Here is a 24,388-nt window from a genome sequence, read left to right on the forward strand (position 1 = left end):
GCTTAAATATATATAAATAAATTAAATCACATCAAATTCAAATAATAATATTAAAATCAAAATTTTATAAATTTATATAATCTTATATTATTATATCTCTTATAAAATGATTTTGTTTAAAATTTTATTAAAACAAACTAAATTACATTCAAGCTTCATTAGTGAAATCATCTTTCATGTTAAAACAAAAACAAAAACTAGAGATAAAATATATATTTCCTTTTCAATGAGCTGCTTCACTGCACAGTCAACCAAATCCCAAATTTAAAAATACGAAAATCACCCGTCAATTTAAACAGCCCATGTGCACATGATCCCATATGATATTAACACAACAAATTAAAAATCCATCCTCACTCAAATTGTAACTTCCTACTTTTCCCGGCAACCAACCGCCAACCCAAATATCCAAAACTCCGAAATGTTTCCGGCCACAATCGAACCTCGCGTTACACAGCGCCATGCCTGGACAGCCACTGAAAGAACAGTAATTGTCGCCGTTAAAGCAGAGAAAGTGATCTCTAAAACTGCACTGGCTTGGGCTTTGACTCACGTTGTCCGTCCCGGTGATTGCTTAACCTTGCTCGCCGTCTTCTCTCAAACCAAAACCGGTAATTCTGCTCATTTGGATTATATTTTATTCGCTTGCGTTTGTTTTCTAATTTTCTGAATTTTGAATTCATTGATATAATCAATGCTGTGTTATTCAATTGTTCTATTTTAGGTAGGAGATTCTGGAACTTTCCGAAGTTGACCGGAGATTGCGGGAGTAGTCACCGGGAAAAGTTTCCTGATCGCATTTGTGAAATATCGGAATCTTGTTCTCAGATGGTGCTTCAGTTTCATAACCAAGTTGAGGTAATTTTATGGAAAAGACAATACGCATTTGACCTTGTCAATTACGTGTTTTTATATGCAATTGCTTCTGGATAATTTGGTAATTTCTACTTTTGATACTGGTGAAATAATTACTGTAGATGGTACCATCATGTTTCCAAGAAATCATTATTACATATTACTATACTGCTATTAATTTGATTTTTTCCAAATATAAAGTTAAAAAGGTGCTACTGCTATTACATAAGTAGAAAGAATTAAGTTATAGTACAGTTTGTACTACTTAATAAGGTGAAATGCTTGTGCTTCAAATTGATCGTTTGGAGGTTAATTAGGGGCAGTAGGAATTCCAAGTTATAAGTGTAATAATATTGACATAATTGCTATGGAAATTTTATTCTGTTTGCTCATTGGTATTATAAAATTTTTTGACATAGTAATTCTTTGAGGGTAAGTATTTTTGTCATTTCAACAGGGCATTAATTTGAGCTGATCCTCTTGCTGTTGAACCTTTATTAATTATCTTAGGTGGCTAAGCTAATGATTTTCTGGTGATTTTATCTTAGGTGGGAGTGAGGATTAAGGTGGTGTCAGGTACATCTGGCGATGCTGTTGCAGCTGAAGCAGAGCGCAATGGTGCCAACTGGGTGGTACTGGACAAGTAATTATAAAATAGAAAACGTATTATTTCTTGTTTCTGAGCTATTGGTATAACAATTGGTTATTGGTTCAAATCTTTTGACAATATAGATATTCTTCCCTTTTAATTTCTAGTTCATGGAGGAGGTAGACTTTATTATTAGTGATTCATGCGATGTAGAAGTGCAGCACCACAGTTTAGTTGTATAGATTTGGTTTAGGAAGTAAAATTATCTAACAGCAACCAGCTGATCGTTATTTTTGCCATAATCAGAATCGAACTGCCATTTGGTTTTGCTTTGTTGCTTTGCAAGTATCTAATGACCATGTCTACTGTGCTGAAACAGAAAATTGAAGCAAGAATTGAGACATTGCATAGAGGAACTTCGCTGCAACATTGTGGTAATCAAAGGTTCTCAAGCAAAAGTCCTTAGGCTTATATTAGGATGCTCAGATGAAGTACAAACTCCATACTATTCTGCTGCTGCTTCGCCAGATGAGCATATAGGAGAGCACAAGATGAAGCATTCTACTCCAGTGAGCAGCCCTGAGGAGACGAGTACTTCTTATTCAAGAACCAGAGGAGGTTCATTGTCGAGTTATGACTCAATGACGCCCCTTCTCATTTATGAACAAAACCCTCTTTTTGAAGGAATGAACAGAGGAAAACTGGCGCCTGTAGATTATCCGAACGATTCTGATTATATAGTTTCGCCTCCTTCACAGGATAGAATCATCACTCTGTCAACAAACTCAACATCAGGTGAAGCTAATAATCACAAGAGTGTATTCTGGATTCACCAAAACCATATAGCTGATGAAAAGAACCTAAAAGTCCAGGATGGAAACTTCAGAAATACTTCTAACAACAAATCAAAAACTTCCAGAACTCTACTCGATAAATTTCTGCAATATGATCAAGATGCTAGACCTGATAATATTGAGCTGAGCCAAAGTCTTCAAAAGGACTACAATTCAATGTCAAGTTTAAGAAACCCAGTCTCTTTAGGTAGAACATCCTCAATGCCTCCTCCTTTATGCTCACTATGTCAACACAAGGCACCAGTATTTGGAAAACCGCCAAGACAGTTTTCTTACAGGGAGCTAGAGGAAGCTACGGAAGGATTCTCAGATATGAATTTCTTAGCAGATGGAGGTTTTGGAAATGTTTACAGAGGAGTGCTAAGGGATGGCCAGGTGGTTGCTGTGAAGCTCTTAAAATCTGGCGGCTCTCAAGCAGATGCTGATTTCTGCAGTGAAGTGAGGGTATTGAGCTGTGCTCAGCACAGGAATGTTGTATTGCTTATAGGGTTTTGCATTGATGACAAGAATAGAATCTTGATTTATGAGTACATATGCAACGGGTCCCTGGACTTCCACCTGCATGGTAAATGTAGTTGCTTTCTTTTGTTTCGAAACATTTTGATGGTTGATCAGGATTTCATGTGTTCGTCATCCTATTATTAACGTTTAATGATTCTGGCTTTTATGGTTTGGCAAAGTAAATGTAATGTAATGTTGACTCATTAACAGGAAATAGAAGAATGCCTCTAGATTGGCACTCGCGGATGAAAATAGCAATTGGAACAGCAAGAGGTTTAAGATATCTTCATGAAGATTGTAGAGTGGGTTGTATAGTGCACCGAGACATGAGGCCCAGTAATATCCTCGTAACGCATGATTTTGAGCCTTTGGTACATTGTTAAACTCCAAACTTTATACTTGTTGCGAGATAGCATGAGTTCTGCAAATTAGATTAATAGAATCTTGATTCATATTTTCAAATATGCTAAATGCTCTTAATATATTTGTTAATTACACAGGCTGTAGCTACGGATTACTTAAACAGAAAATTCCAAAACCATGGTTTTTTGTTTTATAAACAATTGCATTTTTCAGTGTATTATTCTATCAAGAAGCTACTTTGTTTTGGATGTCTATAACATGGATTTTATGTACAGACACAAATTGGAAACCTGATTATGAAATTCTTTACTCTTTGGCACGCTCATTAGCGCTAAAACATATCATACTAGGGTGAACAACCCTTTTCCATACTCTAATATTCTATTGCTTTAGGTTGCTGATTTTGGGCTTGCAAGGTGGCACTCTGAATGGAATATCAGTACCGAAGACCGAGTCATTGGAACCATAGGGTACTTTACACATCCTGATCTCTTTCTTTTACAAGTTCTTCCAAATCATCTATTTAAAAGTTTTTTTGTCTAGATCTAATATTTTTCAAGTCGATTTTCGAATAAGCTTAAATCCTTAATCCACATTTAAAGACATCCAGTATAATTTATCTGCGACTTAAATGTCTGCTATAAATTCTGAGAAAAAGCTATTTAACTGTCGAACAATTTCACAATTTTGTAATTCCAGATATCTTGCACCAGAGTATGTCAATGGTGGAAAAATCACAGAGAAAGTTGATGTGTATGCATTTGGATTGGTTTTGTTGGAGCTAATGACAGGGCAAAGAATCAGGGAGTTGCAATTTTACGAGGGACGACATTTCATATCTGATTGGTTCCCCCCTCTTGCTGCACTAGAGCCAGGCTATGGCTTGACAAAAATATACCAATTAGTGGATCCATGCTTGGCCGCTGAGCAAGTCCGTGATTATGCATACCAACTTAAGGCTATGGCGCTAGCTGCTTCGTTGTGCCTACGTCCGGATCCAGAATCTAGACCTGCAATGTCAAAGGTTTTTTCGCTAACTCAATTAATTATTATAGGCTCCCTCACTTAATTGGTTTTTTCTATATTTTATTTTTACTCCTTTTCCTTATAGCCTTTAACTGATTCGAAGAATAAAGATTTCTTTCCACCTTTAAATTGCCAGGTTCTTAGAATTCTTGAAGGAGGAGACTTGTTAGTTGCTTTGGGCTTAGACTTGAATTCAGCCGGTAATAGAAGTGGCCATTTGCGTGGTCTGAACATACATAGAGAAGACAAAATGACAAGGAGCCACTCTCGTAAGCTTTCACACTGAATACTTATTCTTCAACAACTGTCTTATACATACCATATAATTATACAGGTTAGTGGGTCTTTCTGCTGTGTGCATAGTTCTGAAGTGATGATGTACCTTCCCAGTTGCAAACATGTTAATTGATCGCATGATTTTCTTCCCAGTGTGATACAATTTTGTTTGTATCATCATTGTCAATAATGTTTATAAAGAAGATTTCTCGGTGACTGTCGAGTAAAATTACTTGCATTTTTGTAGTTCTATTGTTTTCCATTGCAAAAGACACAATAAATTAGGAACTGTAAATCATGAAACAAAATAGTAAGAATATTTTGTATTTCTTTCCCTTAAAAGGTTTAAGGTCTACTGATGTACGATGTATGGTGCGTTTTGTTGACCCTTAAGCTTTATGGTAGAACCGTAGAAGTAACTTGGGGTAAAGTAAGTATGGGACAAGAGTCATTTTGCACCATGTAGAGTGCGTTTCGTGCTTATCTACATTGATTCACTTCAAATATAAGAGACACCAACTTTCGGCCAATAGTATGGTCCAGTCTTGTAATCTACTTATAGTTGCACTTATTTACCCTCCGACTTAAAAAAACATAATCTACACCTTATGTCCATACATTGATGATCTTATCAAATTGCAAATACAGAAGTGCATTATGCACATTTGGATCCCTGCATTTGGACTACTTTTGGCATTGGATCTCTGCACTTCTATTAGTTAATATTAAGTCTTTACATTTTAATTTTATAGATACTGGGTTCGTCAGTCAAAAAATGTGTTAAACGGGATCAATTCATACGGGAAAATTATATCAACAAAAAGAAAAGTGAAGAGACTAAATTTTAAGAAAGTTAAAGTAACGAATAAAAAACTTATCCCGGACGCACTTACAAAACGTGAAATACATGCACTTCATTTCCGTGACGAGAGATCTCATGTCTACAAAATTAAAAGTGTAGAGACTCAATATTGACAAATAGAAGTATAGGTATTCAATGCCAAAAATCGAACAAGTACAGGGTCCCAAAATAATCATTTTGCCAATAAAAAAGTAAAAGTATTACAACAAGCCATCAATTAACTGAACATGCATAAAATAGTTTTATTAAATTACATGGCACACATTTCATATCTGCAAATTTTCACTTGGAACAATCACAAAACACATGGAGAAACTCTTACTGGGTAAAATCTACAATCTGAATAGTCAAGCGATTAATATTACTTACACAGCATCCACTAGAGTTGTACAAAACCGAAATTTCTCGCAATCTTCTTTCCTTCATATTTCCCAGTCTGCTGGGTCTGAGCGGTACTGTTAGTAATTAAAGATCCAGAGTTTTTAAGATTAGCGTATCCTGCCTCCTCTGCTACTACCGTCGGATGTAGCAGGCTCGCCCACATCATGATTCATCATATACTGCTGTTGCTGCATCATAGCCACCTGATTAACATCAGGTGCTAATTCAGATACACTCCAAACCTTAACAGATTTGTCGAGACTCCCACTGTACACTACCCACCGCTGGTCTCCAGGTTTAGACTGCTCTCGATCTTCCTCCACAGCCAAGCACTTTACTGGCCCTGTATGCCCAGTCAGCACCGACAGACACGTGTGGATATTTCCATCTCTCCTCCATACACAGATTGTTTTGTCTGCTGATCCGCTGAACACCAAATTCCCAGCAGCCGAAAGACACAGAACTGCTAATTTATGTCCTTTAAGAACCCCACCATGAGACAGCTGCTTTTCTCTTTCCCAAAAGTTGACGACACCGTCACTCGACCCGCAGTATAGAACGGTACCGCTGGTGTTTACAGCTAAAGCTGTAACAGCACATTCTTGTTTTAACAATGTCTGAACAATGCTATGCTTTGTGGTTTTCCCTGGTTGTTCCCTTTTCCATACTTTTACAGTTCCATCAGCTGATCCTGTAAACACCATTCCTTCGGTTGTTGCCACCACAGAGTTCACTGCATCGTCATGAGCGCTGATGGATTCGAGACATTTCGAGTCCGAGATTCTCCAGACTTTGAAGGTCCTATCCCAAGAAGCAGAATATAAAAGGGTCTGATCTTCATTAAAGCTTAAGCAAGAAACTGCATCAGAATGTTTGATCCAAAGAGATGTGCGGTGGTTTCGAACTTGAACGTAATTGCTCGGTTTGATCGAGCTTTTGAATATGTCTTTTAGTGTTGGTAGAGTTCCCGAGCGTTTGTGTATGCTTGCATTCTTTGGAGAAACCTTCCAAACCCGAATCTTTCCGTCTTGGTGACCGGTGAAAATCTTTTCGCCAGAAATTATAATTGCCTTAACCAAACCACTGCTTGATTTGAACCCAGAAAATTCTTTCAGATTCTTCCACACACGAATGTTCTTGCTATCAGAACCCGTATAAAGAAGATCCTTCTTTGCAGCCAACGAATAAATATGACCTTCTTCTCGAACAAGAGAACCGATAAGTCCATTCTGAGGAATATTAGTATCGTCAAAAGGAATCCATGGAGATTTTGTAAAAGGAGAGCTACTATTATTCCACGGTGACATTGTCATCGGAGACCCTTCGCAACTCAACCGATTAGGATCAAAAAAGCCCGGAGTTACGGCCGAGGCGCTGCTGTTACGGATGGAAAAATCATCATCATGGACAGTGGACGACATATTGGGATCAGAATGCATTATATTACTAAATTTTGATCTGGGTATACTACTTCCAGTATCAACAAATTTAGTGCAATCTCCTGCTCCATCGTCTCTCATTGTGCTGTTATCTTTATAAAACATATGATAAAATCAATTTAAATAATCAAAGAGAGATGGAAAATGGGAGAATTGTATTGAGGAAATTGGAAGAAAGAAGGAGAAAGGAAAATACGAGGAAGTTAAAAGAACAGAGAAAACAAACTAATTAAAGGCGGGAGAGAAGACAGGAAGTGAACAACTAAATAGACAGAAAAAGCAACGGTAATAAAAGGTTGTACATGTAAGAACGTGACACGTGTTTTGTGAATAAAGAATGTTCAAAGATTTGGGTTGGACGATACTAATAATATCATGGGTTATTTTTTTTGGTTTTGATTAGTTGGTATGAGTTGTTTTAATTCTGTGGCTGTTGCTTTAGTTGCAATTTAATTTTGTGGTTTTGTTAGTTGCTATTTTTGACATCCTTTGCATATAATTTTTTTAATCTTTATTTACACCTATTATATAGATTTGTTATTAAGCTTTATCTATAACCATAAGCTTAAATAACAACACTTTTGGAAGGAAATGTTGTTCTCATAAAAAACATTAAAACATATCATCACCAGCAGATTCAGAATTTTTTTAATAAAATGGTCTTAAATATAAAGCGATTTATATTGTATTATAATTTTATAAAAATAGGCAGCATAAACAGTGACGAAGCCAGATCACAATTTCAGGTAGGGCACAATTTAATTATAAAAATATAAAATTGACATTTTGTTTTATATTAGCCAAATTAACCAAAATAATCGACTAATTCGGCTAGTTTAATTTTCCATTTTCAATATTTTAGTTAATTCAATTAAATCAGTTTTTAGTTAAAATTAATAATTTGATCGGTTAAAGAGATAATATAATTCGGGTTGATTTGGTTTTATTAAATCTAACGGTTCTTATATTTGTCCACTAATTATTTCATAATCATAAACAATGAATTAGGTAACACGGAAAGGGATATGGGGAAACGGGAACTCGAACACAGCGAAACAATGTTATTTTAAAGTTTTCTATGTAAAAAGTGAAATTTCGTGTCTAAAATGTCAAATTTTTAAAACGTTTCTGAAAAGGTACACGTTAATTGAATGAAGTGTCTGTGATACCCAAACAATAAATAAATCCATTAACTAACTTGTTATAGGCTGCCTCTATGGCTGAGTAAATGGACAGTTAAATCAAATTATATGGACAAAATTTGATTAAAAGCTTTAATAATTTATTTGGTTCGTTCCAGAAAATATTATGGTTAAGAGTTGTGATTTTTTGACTAACTAAATTACGGAAATATTTTATTTTTTTTATAGAACTACTATTTTTTTTTATTTTTTTTTAAATATTTTTTTTGAGGTAGGGCCAAGGCACTGCCTGGCCCTACCTTGTCTCCGTCACTGAGCATAAACTTTTAACATAAATAAAAATATATTATTAAATTTATATTAATGATACTTTTAAAAATTAAAATTTATAAAGTGGACAATTTAATTATCGTATTCTATATGTTGGTATGTATTTGTTTAGGTTTGAAATAAAAAGTCTAATTATGGTATGGTTTAGAATTCTTTTTTGGATTTGAATTCCAATCATGTCTAAATCTAAAAGGATTTATATACTCCTTTAAGAAAATACACGGTGCTTAAACTAAAAGATGACAAATTAATTATTGTGATTTACAATAGATTACGAGGAGAAATTTGGAGCTTAGATAAGAAAACATAAATGCTTAATGGACCAATTTGTAGGCAAATTGCCAGCCTTCTCCCAGCTCTTAATTTAAAATTTAGAGCATATCCTATTGCCAAAAACACAAACACGCTTTTCCTAATTTACTTATGTTACCAGATTTTTATCTATTGTTCACAAATATCCTCTAGAGTGGTGCTATTTAATCCACCATTTTTATCCCTCTTTATTGTACTACCTGACGTGACAATAAAAAAGTGAAGAGATTTAAATAGTGGAATTGACGTATACACTTTTAAATAGGAATTGGACAAATTAAAACTTAATATATAAAAAGAAAATATTGAAGGTGGTACAAAATGATGGATTAAATAACATTTTCTTATTCTCTAAATATAAAATATGGGTGACAATTTATGCACTCCAACACTCAATATTCGCACTCCATTATTTTTGAAATTGCCTTTATTACCCTTATGCATCATTAGCAATATTTGTATGATATTCACCTGACAAATTCTAAAACACACTGATCCAACTTATTTTTCTTTTTTTATACACTCAAATCGTAACTAATATTATAAAAATTATGTATTAATTAAATTTAGAAAATTTATATCCCTTTTTAATTTTATGTATAACTAAATTAAGAAATTTTATGTACACCATATTGATCCAACATATATAAGTTAATATCACTTTATTTAATATACTTAATAAATTATATATTTCTACTTTAATTTCAAATTTCAATTTAATATAAAAAATGTTTGATTTATTATCATTATTACTATTTCATTTAGCTATTAAATTTAGTATAAAAACTAGCACCAGTTAGTAACTAATGAATTTAAATTTCTGATGAAATTGGTAATATTTCACTAAATATCAATGAATTCAGCAATTAGTTTAAATAATTATATTTAAGAGGTTAAACAAAATAAAAGATGGAAGCACTGCATTTTCAGGGGTATATTTTAGTCTTCTGGTAAAGAATTGAAGTACTATTATAAACTGGTGGAGTGCAAAAATCGATACCCTAAAATATAAATAGTGAATACTTCTCTTTCTTTTATAAGGAAGTTTTTAGCTTTAATACATAGTTTCCCTCCTAAACTTTCTATGTTTAGCTTATGACATCTCTCAACTAACACATCTAAATTTATATTTTAACCTCTTCCATAACAGTTGGTTTAATGTGTGTTGATACATAAACTTTATATTAATATGGAATTGTCTATAGTATAATTTTTTTATGCTAACCCGAATATATTTTTTTTTACTAATGAAACAATTCATTGAAGGAAAAAAATACTTAATGTGTTGGTCAAAACCATGGTCATATAAAATGCAAGCTTATAAAAATGTAGGAGTATATCGACGACATGATTCATGATCTCCCACATTATACGAGTTACGAAGCTTACAATGATGTTGTCATTTTTAGCAGTGTTTTTCATTAATTTTTATAAATGTGTTACGAAGCTTACAATAATGTTGTCATTTTCAGCAATATTTTTCATTAATTTTAATAAACATTATAATGCTTCACACTTCTTTTACAATTTTAGTAAAAGCCAAATCTTTAGTTGATTTAATTTTACTATAATAAATAATTTTATTTTCTGAATAAATTTATTTCATAATTCGCTAATTTAAAAATTAGGAATGTTCATATGAATGAAACAACATGATTAGAGTATGAAAAGCAATGTTCATTGAATTGGTGATGTTATTGGGTTAACAAAACACTAAAAGGAGCCTTACGCATCAGCTTATTTTGGACCTTACCACCATGCCCAAAATCAGTTATAGGTTCAGCCCCAAGTTTACCCAATTAGGTCCTGACAGGTGTTACACAGTATCTCAAAAACCTGTCCGGTCGCCACGTTCCAGATTAAAAAACTGTCAGTTTAAATATTGATTTCATGATTGGTGTACTTTATTGACACCTGGTAATCAGGAAATTTGCAGGACCATTGCAACAGACCAGTGTTTGATTGCCACATGTCCGGATGTACGTAAGAAGAAGAATGGAAAATTAGCAATGATGGAATGAAAATGAAAAACAAAAGAGGAAATGAAGTTGCTTGGTGGCAACCTAGTGTACAGTGAACTCCAAATATGGTGAAGCATCTTGCTTCTAAACAACCAAGCTTGTTGCTCAAACTTAATTGGTTTGTTGTTGCATTGACACGTGAACGTTGATATGGAATCAAATTTATTATACAAATAGAGTGTCGAAAGGGATAAACTAAAGCATCGTGTAGCTCAACTTTTTCACTACAAAAAGTGGACATACTCTCTCGTGTATAAAACTTAATTTAGATGAACTATACAATTCTACCATAGTTTTTATTCAAAAAAAATTATAGACAAATTTTAATTTCATATGGGAGGATACATTTAATTGTTACAGATACTTTTTATAAAAGATCTATCCTCATGAATCATGATTGGTCGTTCGATATGCTAAACATATTTCAATGAGATAATCTAAGTCAATTATCGCTAAAGCAAAGATCTAGTACGGGCTATTCATTGAGGACAAGTAACTATGCACCTCATTATTTACATCCTTTATAAATAAAAATTATGACTGATAACGTATCATAATAGGAGCAAAGTAACCTCGACGAAATGAGAGGTCACTAAATTCAACAAACAGATCTCCTGCTTATGCCAGATCAACAATATACCACTAACACTGACACCTAAGGTGACCGAGATACACTCGGACGAGATACAAACACACATAAATTCCGAGATACAAATACCGAGGTACCAGCTACCAATGTTTTGTATCTCTACTACGAAAGGACTTATCTCTGAGGTTCGTACTTTTACTACCGAGATATGAAAAATATCACACATTACCTACTTAACAAGGGAAAGAGGATCACAAAAACTTTCTATATAAGTCACATTATGATAGCACCCTAAAGTACTTCTTTCTATTCACTTGATATTACTTTTTTCTATTCTCTCTTCTTTCCCCTACTAAAAAGACTTATTTGAGCGTCGGAGCGAACGCCTGGAGACTCCACCCTCCGGTGTTCTTTTTGACCGTTGTTTGTGGCTTTCAGGTAACGCTTCCGGCACAGATCTACCACAGACATTTTGTAATTTATCAATAAATGTATTAATTTTTAATGATAGTATGATACAATGAATTAATATAATTTGATTATTAATCTAAATATATTTTCATTTTATAAATTTCATCTACAAATAAATAATCTACAAAATCTATATTAAAATTTCTTCCATAAATAAAATTAAAGAAACTGGATCAGTCATATATTTAACGAAGCCCACGTCAACCTATCCCAAAAGCTATTAAATATTTTGGATGAAACTTTTATTAAAAGGTCCAGACTCGACCAATGGTCAATTCACCTGAAGCTTTTGATCTCGACGCCCACGTCCATTTTTGAGTTGGGCTGGGCTACTTATAATATCCGACTCATCAAGAAACTTTTTATGCTGGAAGGGAAAGATAATGAAGCACGAGGCACAAAATAGAAATCTTGCTGAGAATCACTGCATAATCTTGATATTCTTAGCCACATTTTGAAAAGATACAAACATAATATAAGCATTGAGCATAATCCAAACCTACTTTTATAAAAGCTAAAAATAATAATAAATATGAACAAATAAAAGGAAAAAAAATGCTTAAAGCATATAACTGCAGAGTTAAATATTCATAAAACCTGCAACCGACCTTTTTTAAATAGAAAAAACAATGGATTCTCTGCCACTGTTTAGCCATAAATAATACCTCGAAACCACCATTTTTGCACCGCCCAAATCCTTAAACTTCATTTGCGGTGCATAAATAAGACAAGATCCATCATCACTTCACTTACTTAGCCTGAACTTTACAGCTACGATGTCGTTTTTGAAGTCTAAAGTGTCCAAAGCTCTCTCAGAAGCAGAGAATGATAACACTAACAACAACTCCACTGAAGAGCAAGAAATGTTAAGTGGTATTCGCGTGACCAGCCATGTTTACTTGAAACCAGCTCACTCCTCTGAAACGCTTAACAAAGATGTCGTTTTGCGTAGGATTCGACAGCGTAAGCGTGCCAACAAGGTCCGAGCTGTTGTTCAAGGTTTTTTTGGGTTGGCTGATGATTCGTCAAAATTAGGTGATGATCGTGAAAAAGTTTCTGTCCGGTGGGTGGATGATGCTTTTGCTGCACCTTGATTAACTATAAGTTAATATATATATTTATGTAAGATATGTTTGTACATATAGTTGTAGTTAGGGGTGTAAATGAACCGAGCCGTTCGCGAGCAGCTCGGTGCTCGGCTCGACAAGAGCTCGGTTCATGTTCGTTCGTATTCTAAACGAACCGAGCTTGAACATGATTTTATGTTCGTTAATATAAACGAGCCGAACATGAACATAGTGGTGTTCGGCTCGTTTATGTTCGCGAACAGCTCGAATAAGAGTTCATGAACAAGCTCGTGAACGAGCTCGACTAAGAGTTCGTAAACAAGTTCGTGAACGAGCTCGTATATAGTTCACGAACAAGTTCGTTTAAAAACTCGATTAGGTGTTCGTGAACTAATTCATATCTAGATTAATTTGTATAATTATGTTTCTAATTTATTCAGCTCATATTCGTGACCGAGTTCGATTAGATTGTTTTTAATTTATTCAGCTCATATTCGTGTTTGTTCGTTTAAAAGTTCGTGTTCGTTTGTTTATCCGGTAAACGAACGGGCTCACGAACGAGCTCGTTTAGTACTTATCGAGTTCGTTCGCGAGCTTGTTCGTGAACGAGCTCGTTTAGTACTTATCGAGCTCGTTCGTGAGCTCGTTCGTGAACTTGTTCGTTTAGCGGCTAAACGAACGAACACGAGCTGAACACGAACCGAACATGAACACTATAAAATTTAAACGAACCGAACATGAACACTCTGTTCAAAGCTCGACTGAACATGAACCGAACATGAACACCTTGTTCGCTAAACGAGCCGAACATGAACACTCCAAAGCTCGGCTCGGCTCGGTTCATTTACACCCCTAGTTGTAGTTCTAAATCCAATAAAGTCTGCTGCTATCCTTTTCCTTGTAACTGCTTTTCTTGTTTTTTTTTTTATCAGTTTTCAGCTTAGTGAAACCAAAAACAAGTTTAGAATTGGGGCCAACTAATTAATTATCCCAAATTATTGCACTACTTTTATATCCCCTATGGATAAGCAATGCAGATAGAAACATATAATTTAAATTCCCAACAGAAATTTTTGTAGCTGCCTAATTATACGATGGCATATTATAGTATGAATTATGGTTGATGTTGGCGATGAATCCATCATGAAAACATAGGATTTGATGGTGCGTAATTTAGCATGTTTTGTTTACCAAAAACATTTCAGGCTTATAATCCGAACTTAAACTCATGAAGTAAATAATAATTATCCTAAAAAATTATCACAAGCTACTAATCATCTACTAAATTCTATTTTCATCAGTGAAAATAGAAAACTTATTTTTATAATCATTTTCACAGTAAAGAGGTATATATTTGTATATATAAAAAATGATTGTTATTTAAATATTTCCTTACTTGATTTTGTTTCTTATTTGGAAGTCATGATTTTACTGAGGAGTTTTTATGGTTTGTTTTTTTATTATAAATTATAGGGTTAATGTTAAAAAAAATCACGAACATTAACCTTATGATAAAAAACACTTAAATCACCTCCCACTACTTGTGTTGTGGTGGCCAGTTTTTAGAGAGAGAGAGAAGGAGAGAGAGAGAGAGAGAGAGAGAGGGAGAGGGAGAGAGAGAGAGAAAGAGAGTAATTTAATATCTTTTAGTAATATATGGCTAATAATCACACAAGCCTCTTGACTTTAGGAGGCTCTTACAACTAACACCCTAAGATTCAAAAATGGTCATTAAACCCTCTGATATTTATGTGTTTGGCATGTAAACTTTTTCCGTCCAATAATCTATTAGGATCGTCAAATATTGATGAGGTGTCAATATTTAAAAAAACACTTTCACATCATTTGACATCTCATTAAAAGAAACCCTAAAAAATTAGTAAACTCAAAATACCCTTGATCAAATTAAATCCAATCTAATCAAATTTAAAATCACTCATTCTATCTCTAATGCCACCCACCGTTGCCAGTGAGGATGAACCTTAGGCGAGGACGAATTCAGTTGTCCTCGCTCGAGGAGAAACTAATATGCTCGTCCTCGCCTGAGGACGATCCTCACCAGTGGTGGTGGATGGTGGGTAACGGTTAGAGATTGAATGAGTAGTTTTAAATTTAATTGGATTGAGTTTATTTTTTAGTTAAATTATAAGAGTTTAAAAGTATTTTGAGCTTTTTAAATTTTTAGGGTGTTAGATGATGTGTATGTGTGTTTAATCTTTTTTAGGTTATATTTCATTAAGGCCTAATGTCTTAAAAAAATCCCGACCTTTTAGCCCCTTTTCGATTCTACCCTGACGTTGAAAACTTGTCAAGTTTATCCTATTTCGCATTTTGTCGTTTCCATTATACCCCAATTTTTAATTTTTGTTAATTTTTTTTACTTAAATGATGAAACCATTCAATTAACCATGTTTAAAGATACAATTAAATTTATTTTCATTCAAAAAAAATATAAATAAGTCCTAACTAAAAACCATAATCAAATTAAAATTTATTTAAATTCTTAATTAATATAACTAACTCTAAATAAATTTTAAACATGTACAATTAATATATGCTATACATAGAGACCATTTTTAATTTTTTTCTAAATAAAAAGGATGCCAATTTAATATTTTAGGGTACAATTAAAATAATAAAATATAAAATAGGGTATAATTGACAAGTTTTTAACATCAGAATATATCGTAAAGGGGTTAAAAGGTCGGAATTAGACCTTTTAATTAATATTTAACGGTTCTAATAGATTGTTGGAGGGAAATGGTTTACAAACACACAAATCTGAAGAAGTTTAATAACCGTTTTTGAATTTTAAGGGGTTTGTTGTAAGGAGGCTCTAAAGTCAAGAGACGTGGATGATATTTAGCGGCAATTTTTTGCTCAATTCGTTTTATGGTTTCGCCTGAGGGTGAAAGTAAGGGAGAATGAGGGAGCGAACAGAAATTGATGTCGATGTAGTTGGTTTTGATGGAATGTTAAATGATAATTAGTCAATATTATTATTTTATAGTTTTTCTATCCTATTTTAATTACAAAAGATTTCATTGCACATTAGTTAAAAGAAGTAGTAATTTTACTTTTATATTATGTATTATATTAAATGCTTTATATTTTTTTTAAAAATAGTGTTTACAAATATATTATTTGTACATGATAAAAAAAATAGTATGAAAATTATTTTATAAATAAAAATTATCAAATAAAATAAAAAATTTAAAATATAAACATGACCCCCTCAAATTCAAAATAAATTTGAAGATATTTTAATTTATTTTTTTTAATTGAATAGGATGGAAGAGATAGTATAAATACGTAATTTTATTATGTTAACAAAAAACGGTTAAGGCTAACTATAAAATTTTAAAATGCAATCTCTTATGTAATAGTCGGAACTAGATTAACTACTTTTTTTTTTGGTAAGCCCATCCGGTTTCCAAGGCTTCGCCCTGACTAATCCGGATCCGACCCGCGTCGCGCACCTGGCATGGTGGGTAGTCTGCCAGTGGGAATTTTCTGCATTCATAAGAACTCGAACCCGAGACCTTACTTAAGCGATACCAAGCCACTTACCACTTGGACCAACTCCCATTGGGTAGATCAACTACTTTTAGGACAGTGATTAACATTAGCGTCAAATTATAAGATGTTAGAAAAGAGATTTGTTTTGCCACACAAATTAACCAAAATTCTTAGTCAATATTTTCATAGACAGATAAATAATAGGGCTGCATCAATGATTCAATGACGTGTGGGGCAATTATACAATAAATTTATGACTATTCATCTTTTTTTTTTTTGGAACATACTATACTCTTTATCTTATAGTCCTCATCAATTATATAATCAAGAAAAAAAATGAAGCATTATTGCTTAAAGGTCAAATTGCATGGTCAAACATCGAATACGTTGTTATGACCATTTTGACCATGAGGGATGAGAAAAATATTTAAAGTTCGGCAATATATCTTTTGTTTTAGGGTTTGTAATTTAAATTGAATCAAATTAATTTATTTTAAAACCAAATCAAATTATATTTATAAAATATGAAAAAGAATCATGTCAAATTGAATTAGTCAATTCAATTATTTCTTCTGTTTATATTTTTTTTTATATTTAAAATCAAACCCAGTTTAAGAAACGATTTTAATTAAATCAAATCAAAACATTTGATTCAATTTTGAAGGTAGTTTGTTTCTTGGGCACTTCTAATATGATCAAATTAAAGTGTAAAACAGGCAATAAAAGTAGTGTGAAATAAGGAAAGTCTCATCTCTTCATCTAGTAGTTTCATTGGTAAATTTATTTGTTTCTTAACTATTTCCACTTTTAAATTTCATATCAATCAATGTCACGCTCTTAATTTAACATTTTTCAGAAAAGAAAAAATCACTCCCATCTAATCTTACCCGTCCAATAAGTTCTCAAGTCTACTCCTTCAAGCCAGCACAAAATTTCAGTCTCTATTCAAAAACACTCTCAATTTTAATTGCAAACGCAAACAATTATTCCTTAGTTTGTCGATCATACAAATAACCAGTTTAGAATTCATTTACTTCTATTAAAGAAAATATACACAATATTGTATACCAAAAAGATATGATTTTCTTGAAAGAACCACCATATTATCTATTCTCTGCAATTCTTTTTCTTTCACTACTCATTTCTCAAGCTTCTTCTTCTCCATTATGCAATCGGACATGCGGCAAAAACCATGTTTCTTACCCTTTCGGATTCTCCTCAGCTTGCAAAATCCATTTAAATTGCAGCCGAGACGGAATTATGTTTGTCAATGAGTTTCCAATCCAATACATTGACGAGCAAAACATAAGAATCGATCTCGAACCCAAATGCAACCGTCCGATCCAGACCTTCACATCTTTATTCACGAAAAACTTCGCCCCGATTTCGACAAACGCCATTCTTTTACATAACTGCTCCGCCGTAAAAGTTTTGCCCTGCAACATACCTGCAATTAGCGTACAAACTCATTTTGAATCGCTTAATTGTTCGGCGTCGAATAGTAGCAGTATAAGTTGTCTTTTTAGTTTAGCCAATGATGGTTTTTTCGCTTATCAGAATTATAGTGATCAGCTTGGACAGTGTAAGTTCTTTTTGTCGTCAATATCGTCGGAGTCTACTGTGAATGGTCTAGGTGTTTCGCTGGTTATACAAGTGATGGATTTAGGGTGGTGGCTTCCGGGGGACTGCCAATGTTCTGATCATTCCCATTGTATTTCGCTTCTTACTCCTCAGGGACCAGGATATCGGTGTAGCTGCAAAAATGGATTCACCGGAGATGGTTATGCCTCCCCTGGTGCCGGCTGCCAGAAAGGTTAGCTGAAACTAATTATTATCCATAATTATTACTGCTCCTAAAAGTTGGTCGAAATTTATTAAATTTAGAGTAAAAAACATTATTTGGTATTAAATTTTTAAAATAACTATTTATTTTAATTATGAGATTTCAATTTACCATTAATGTCATATTTTCTCATATATTAATAATGAATATCTAATTTTTACAATTATTAAACATTCTTTTTTTTATTTTTGGCATAACTCATAAGAAAAGGAAATTGTACATATGTTGCTTTTTAAAAAATTTAATGTCTAATTTAGAACAAATTAAACTTAGCTGATCAAAGTAAAATAACACAAAATTTAATGATCTTTAATAATTTTGATTGAAACTTAACATCTAACTTTTTTTTAGGCTAAATCCATTTTAAGATTTTTAAACTTTTATTTTTTTAGTTCATCAAGTCTTTTAATTTTTATTGTCTTTCTCAAATCCTTAAACTTTCATTTTTTTTAGTTCATCAGATCCCTCAACTTCTATTTAACTTTCTCATGTCTTTAAATTTTTGTTTTTTGATTCATTAGGTCCTTAAACGAAGATCCGTTTAAGGACCTAATGAACCAAAAAATAAACAATTAGGAATTTGAAAAAAGCAAATAAAAGTTGAAGGACATGATGAACCAAAAAATGAAAATTTAAGGATCCAAAGAAGTCAAATAGAAGTTAAGGAATCTAATGAATCAAAAATGTATAATTTAAGAACCTCAAAATAGGTTTAGCCTTTTTTATGGCTAAACGTATTTTAAGATCCCTAAACTATATATTTTTGGTTCATTAGGTCCCTTAACTTCTATTTAACTTCTTCGAGTCCTTAAACTTTCATTTTTTGGTTCATCAGGTCCTTCAATTTTTATTTGTCTTTTTCAAGTCCCTAATTGTTTATTTTTTGGTTTATTGGATCCTTAAATGGATCTTCGTTTAAGGACCTAATGAACCAAAAAATAAAAATTTAAGGGTCTAAAAAAGTCAAATAGAAGTTGAAGGACCTGATGAACTAAGAAATAAAAATTTAAGAATTTGAAAAAGTCAAATAAAAGTTGAAGGACTTGATGAACTAAAAAATAAAAATTTAAAGACCTTAAAATAGATTTAGCCTTTTCTTATTAATACTGCTCCAAGCATAAGCCTTACATCATGCATATGCATGGTATAGTGTGTAAGTGTCACCGTGATTATCTAATTGTTAGTGTTAATAAATAACTAGAGGTAATGATTCGGCATTACGAAAATTTGGTGAACTAGAATACAAATTCTTCAAAAGAAATTACTATATCGTGTATGTATGGTGCACCTAGGGCTGAATTCATAAATTTCAAGTCGTGTGGCCCTATAGTAATAGTAATATGATCACCATTCAATGTACATACTACGTATACATTGGGATTATATATGTGTCGGCAAGCAATTAGCTGATTAATTAAGTAGCATTTGAATGTTAAATGATTAGGTAATTAATTGAATAAGCACGGTTACGTGATTAAAAATCTCATTGGTAGCTTGAGTTAGGTGTATTTTTTTGTCAAACCTAACATTCATGACTATAGTACTATAACTTACAGTTATTTAATTGAAACTGAAGACAAGATGGGGTATTAGAATCTTGCGTAGATCCATGAAATTTCTTTTGTTTTTGGTCATTGGACTCATCTTCATTACAATGAATGAAAATTATTTATTTGATGAATTTAAAAAGGTATTATAAAAAGTAAAAACCTCCCAATCTTAAAGTTTTCCTGGTGTATTTTGCTAAACAGAATCTTGCAATCTGAAAAAATATCTATCTGGTCAATGTGGTGGAGCAACTAGAATTGTCGTTCTAATTGGAGGTAATTAATTCATTCTTTAATTATACCAAGTATATACATGTATATATAGTAGTATAGGTTGACTTTTTAAAAAGGGTTAAATTTATGAGAAATTCTTATGTAGACTCGGTCTACCACGTCATCCGTAGATTAACCTATCACAGTATGACACGTCATTAAAATGATGGCAATCTTGTAAATTCGTTTTTTATTTATTTACACCTTTAAATAGTAATATTACAAGATTGCCATCATTTTAATGACATGTCATAATGTGATATGTTTGGTCTACGGATGACGTGGTAGACCGAGTCTACATAAGAATTTTTCTTTATGGTTACCACATAAATTTAATGATATGTTTCGTATTGACTCATAAATTTTTACTTCGTACTTTTTTTGTAACAAAGGATCAATTTACTCCTCAACTTGGCACAAAATATCAAGTGATTTGTTCTTATTTTCTTTGATACAAATAAACTAAAAACTTGCATTTTCGTATCCAAAAGCCCATCCCTCACTCTCACCCAAGCAAGTGAACCACGCTCTTCGTAATAAAATAAAAAAAATTAAAAAGACTCATAGTATTTTATTTATCTCATAGATTAATTTTTAATAATTTTTAAATTTTAATTATATTTTTATAATTTTTATAATGGCCAAACCCTCAAAAAATACCAAACATTTGCAATTTTTGTCAATTATGATCAAACCTTTCAAAATTTGCAAATATAACTCATTTTGACAAATTATGTTCTTTTTATAGCCATTTTTGAATCGGTTTGTTTTTTTTATTGTGTTTAAACCTTTTATCATGGAACAACACGCAAATATTTGATATTTTATTGTGATTAAATCTTATATACATGGTTGTCATGTTGGCAAATAAATCGGTTTGATTCGAATTTGACTGTAAAAGGAACATAATTTGCCAAAACGGATTATATTTGCAAATTTTGAAAGGTTTGGTCATAACTGACAAAAAACGCAAAGGTTTGGTATTTTTTTTAGAATTTGGCCTTTTATAATTTAATAATATTTTAAGAGAACCTTTTTTTCCTTTCTTCTTCTTCCGCCTCCTTCTCCTCCGCCTCCTTCTCCTCCTTAATACTCCCTCCGTCCCACTCTAATTGACAAAATATGGAGTTTTTGGTGTCCCATTCTAATTGACAAAACTAACATAACTATAATTTTATCCTTTAATTTCCCATCTTTACCCTCATTTAAAGTCATGTCTTTTATGGAAAAATGGTGAATATTTAATGAAAATTTGACTAATATACTAATAGCATTAATTAACTCTATTATCAATAGAAGGGTATACAAGTAACTCTCTATGTCATTTATTAGTTTGTATTGGTTATTGTAATTTAGTTATTTTGTCAATTAGAGTGGGACGGAGGGAGTAATATTTTAAGAGAACTTTTTTTTCCTTTCTCCTTCTCTTTTTTCTTTTTTTCCTTCTCCGGCCACTATCCGTCCTCCACCGTATGCCTCCACTCCCACCTTCACCGCCGATCCACCACCGACCTAGAACGGATCGTTCATCCCTAGGGATGAACGGATCGTTCATCCCTAGGGATGAACGAGCTGTTTATCCCTTTTGGGATGAAGAATCCAATTGTTCATCCCAAAAGGGATGAACAAAGAGCGGTGGTGGCGGATTTCAGTAGGCGGCGGCGGTTTTTAATAGGGTTAGAATTAGGTTTTATTAGGGTTAATTAATGTTAAATAGGGTTTAATTGTGTTGAATTAGTATTAAATTAGAATTAATTAGGTTAAAAAAACATAATTGCTTAATCCACTCTCTTTTTTATGTCAGAGGGGTTTTTTTGATACGAAAACATTAATTGCGGATTTTTTTTATACGAAAACGCAAGTTGTGAGTTAATTTGTACCAAAAACAGCGAAATTGACTCAATGGATAATTTGCGCCAAGTTGAGGGGGTGAATTGATCCTTCCTTTTTTTAATACTATACCTTTAGTTTTTATTTCAGATCGTATATTTTAATATTCTTTTGAGAAAATAAATAAATTGGTGTGACTGGCAGATAAGCTAACTGTTGATTGATGTAACAACAATATTACTTGATTTTTCGGGTCATTTTAATTTGGTTGGAAATCTAAATATACTTTTCATCAAATAAAAATTAATTGTTAATTATTAAAAAGCATTCTTTTTATCCCATGATAGTTGATGTAACAACAATATGAATTAAAAAGAAAATAATTTGAATTTTCTTTTTTATTTTAGCTATATTAATAGTGGTCTTATAAATTGTTTATCTAAAAAAAGGTAAAAGAAAAAAAAATCACATAACATACAGCTAAATGAAATGTAATTCGAGACTAATAAAAATGGGATATGTTATTTTTAAACGATACGAAGCAAATTAAAATTTTGATATCACTTTGAAGTATGTGATAACTAGATACCTCTTAAATATTTAACCCAATAAGGATCCTCCCACAAGCGCTCCCCCCTTCCCAAATTATATAAAAAAAAAACATTCTTTGCCATTAGGCCAATGCCCTTTTGTGTTTGATTCATTAAACAAATTGTAATACTAAATGTAGAAAGTGGGTCAATTTTACTCAGGTGTTATTTCAGGATCAGTTTTAATGGTAGGTGCGGGCGTAGTTTACTGTTTGATTCGAAGACGCTACTTTACATCAAAAACCAAAAGTTTCAGAAAGCTGAGCATAACACAATCTGCCGGGATTAACATTCCCATTTATCCTTACAAAGAAATCGAGAAAGCCACAAACAGTTTCTCCGATAAACAAAGGCTCGGAACCGGCGCCTACGGAACAGTTTACGCCGGTAAACTCCACAATGACTTATGGGTCGCAATTAAAAGAATCAAACATAGAGATATCGACGACAGTATTGAGCAAGTCATCAACGAAATCAAACTCATTTCATCGGTGAATCATCCGAATTTAGTTCATCTTTTAGGCTGCTCAATCGAAAATGGCGAGCAAATTCTCGTATACGAATTCATGCCAAACGGAACATTATGTCAGCATTTACATAAAGAGAAAGGCGAAGGACTTGACTGGCCGATTCGCCTAACGATCGCTGCAGAAACTGCTCAAGCTATAGCTTATTTACACTCTGCAATCGACCCACCGATTTATCATAGAGATGTAAAATCAAGCAACATACTTTTAGATTACAATTTCAGGTCAAAAGTTGCGGATTTTGGTCTTTCTAGACTTGGCCGGGCTGAGATTTCGCATATATCAACTGCCCCGCAAGGAACTCCGGGTTATCTCGATCCTGAATACCATCAGAACTTTCATCTTTCTGATAAAAGTGATGTGTACAGCTTTGGAGTAGTTGTTGTTGAAATTATAACAGCCTTAAAAGTGGTCGATTTTTCGAGACCGCATAATGAAGTAAATTTGGCAGCTCTGTCCGTTGACAGGATTGGAAAAGGGAGATTAGCTGAGATTGTTGATCCGTTTCTTGATATACATAGCGATGCTTGGGTTTTTTCTTCGGTGCATAAAGTAGCAGAGTTAGCATTTAGATGTTTGTCGTTTGATAAAGATATGAGACCTTCGATGACGGAAGTTGCAGCTGAATTAGAACGGATAAGATTAAGTAGATGGTCTCCTTCTGAAGAAATTACTTGCAGAGGTTCATCGGTGGAATCTTCATGCTCTTCTTCTTCTACTACATCTAATATCAGTGGTAACAAAGTTGAAGAGGGAAATTTAAATCTGTTATTGTAGTTCGGTGATTTGAAGTGCTTTGGCTTGAGATATTTCGATTTACTTCATTTTTAGTGTGAATATTTCCAAGTAAACTTTTGCATTTGAAATTTATTTTTTGAATCTTTGAATGGGGTTGATGAAACATGAGCTTATTTTCTAATAATAAGCCAAAAACTTTCATTTAAAAAGATAGAATGTTGCTGAATGAAAACTTCAATTTTTCATAAATTAAGAATACTAATCTGATAAATTTCTGATTAGTAAATTAGTAGAGGTTGCTTCTTTGTTTGTGGTTTTGATTCTGAATTATCATAAACATTACAATCTTCAAAAAATTGGACTTAGCTTGTAATAATTTAAATATCAAAAAGAATATAATTGAAAAAAAGAGAGATTCTTAGGTAGATTCAGTCCACTGAGTC

General features: G+C 32.8%; 3 protein-coding genes across 4 annotated transcripts; 2 read left to right on the plus strand and 1 right to left on the minus strand.

Annotated features, from left to right (window-relative positions):
* The first annotated feature begins 268 nt into the window (after positions 1-268).
* LOC126665124 (inactive protein kinase SELMODRAFT_444075-like) lies at positions 269-4,827 on the plus strand. 2 transcript variants are annotated; one of them, XM_050357826.2, is made up of 8 exons: positions 269-611; positions 725-858; positions 1,404-1,498; positions 1,824-2,863; positions 3,010-3,170; positions 3,556-3,632; positions 3,862-4,186; positions 4,325-4,827. In XM_050357826.2, the coding sequence occupies exons 1-8, from the start codon at positions 422-424 to the stop codon at positions 4,472-4,474; spliced, it is 2,172 nt and encodes a 723-aa protein (XP_050213783.1). In that variant the 5' UTR covers positions 269-421; the 3' UTR covers positions 4,475-4,827. The 2 variants fall into 2 exon arrangements, with proteins under 2 accessions (XP_050213783.1, XP_050213784.1); XM_050357827.1 differs by lacking the exons at positions 269-611; positions 725-858 and adding an exon at positions 1,282-1,287.
* Positions 4,828-5,539: 712 nt separating this feature from the next.
* On the minus strand, positions 5,540-7,377 carry LOC126673887 (protein JINGUBANG). The gene has a single exon (XM_050368201.2). It carries the CDS (start codon positions 7,249-7,251, stop codon positions 5,815-5,817), a length of 1,437 nt encoding a protein of 478 aa, XP_050224158.1. The 5' UTR covers positions 7,252-7,377; the 3' UTR covers positions 5,540-5,814.
* Positions 7,378-17,453: 10,076 nt separating this feature from the next.
* On the plus strand, positions 17,454-24,088 carry LOC126665039 (wall-associated receptor kinase-like 14). The gene is made up of 3 exons (XM_050357713.2): positions 17,454-18,410; positions 20,192-20,263; positions 22,843-24,088. The coding sequence occupies exons 1-3, from the start codon at positions 17,675-17,677 to the stop codon at positions 23,982-23,984; spliced, it is 1,950 nt and encodes a 649-aa protein (XP_050213670.1). The 5' UTR covers positions 17,454-17,674; the 3' UTR covers positions 23,985-24,088.
* The last annotated feature ends 300 nt before the right edge of the window (positions 24,089-24,388 follow it).

Source organism: Mercurialis annua, linkage group LG1-X, assembly GCF_937616625.2.
Source record: "Mercurialis annua linkage group LG1-X, ddMerAnnu1.2, whole genome shotgun sequence".
In the NCBI taxonomy this organism is placed as follows: Eukaryota; Viridiplantae; Streptophyta; class Magnoliopsida; order Malpighiales; family Euphorbiaceae; genus Mercurialis; species Mercurialis annua.

What these genes read in the sequence shown, in the direction of transcription:
- LOC126665124 (XM_050357826.2), top strand. Translation starts at nt 422, where the DNA reads ATGTTTCCGGCCACAATCGAACCTCGCGTTACACAGCGCCATGCCTGG. An exon ending in CTTCTCTCAAACCAAAACCG is followed by an intron (nt 612 to 724) that starts GTAATTCTGCTC and finishes GTTCTATTTTAG; the next exon opens with GTAGGAGATTCTGGAACTTT. An exon ending in AACTGGGTGGTACTGGACAA is followed by an intron (nt 1,499 to 1,823) that starts GTAATTATAAAA and finishes GTGCTGAAACAG; the next exon opens with AAAATTGAAGCAAGAATTGA.
- LOC126673887 (XM_050368201.2), bottom strand. Translation starts at nt 7,251, where the DNA reads ATGTTTTATAAAGATAACAGCACAATGAGAGACGATGGAGCAGGAGAT.
- LOC126665039 (XM_050357713.2), top strand. Translation starts at nt 17,675, where the DNA reads ATGATTTTCTTGAAAGAACCACCATATTATCTATTCTCTGCAATTCTT. An exon ending in TGGTGCCGGCTGCCAGAAAG is followed by an intron (nt 18,411 to 20,191) that starts GTTAGCTGAAAC and finishes TTTGCTAAACAG; the next exon opens with AATCTTGCAATCTGAAAAAA. An exon ending in AATTGTCGTTCTAATTGGAG is followed by an intron (nt 20,264 to 22,842) that starts GTAATTAATTCA and finishes AATTTTACTCAG; the next exon opens with GTGTTATTTCAGGATCAGTT.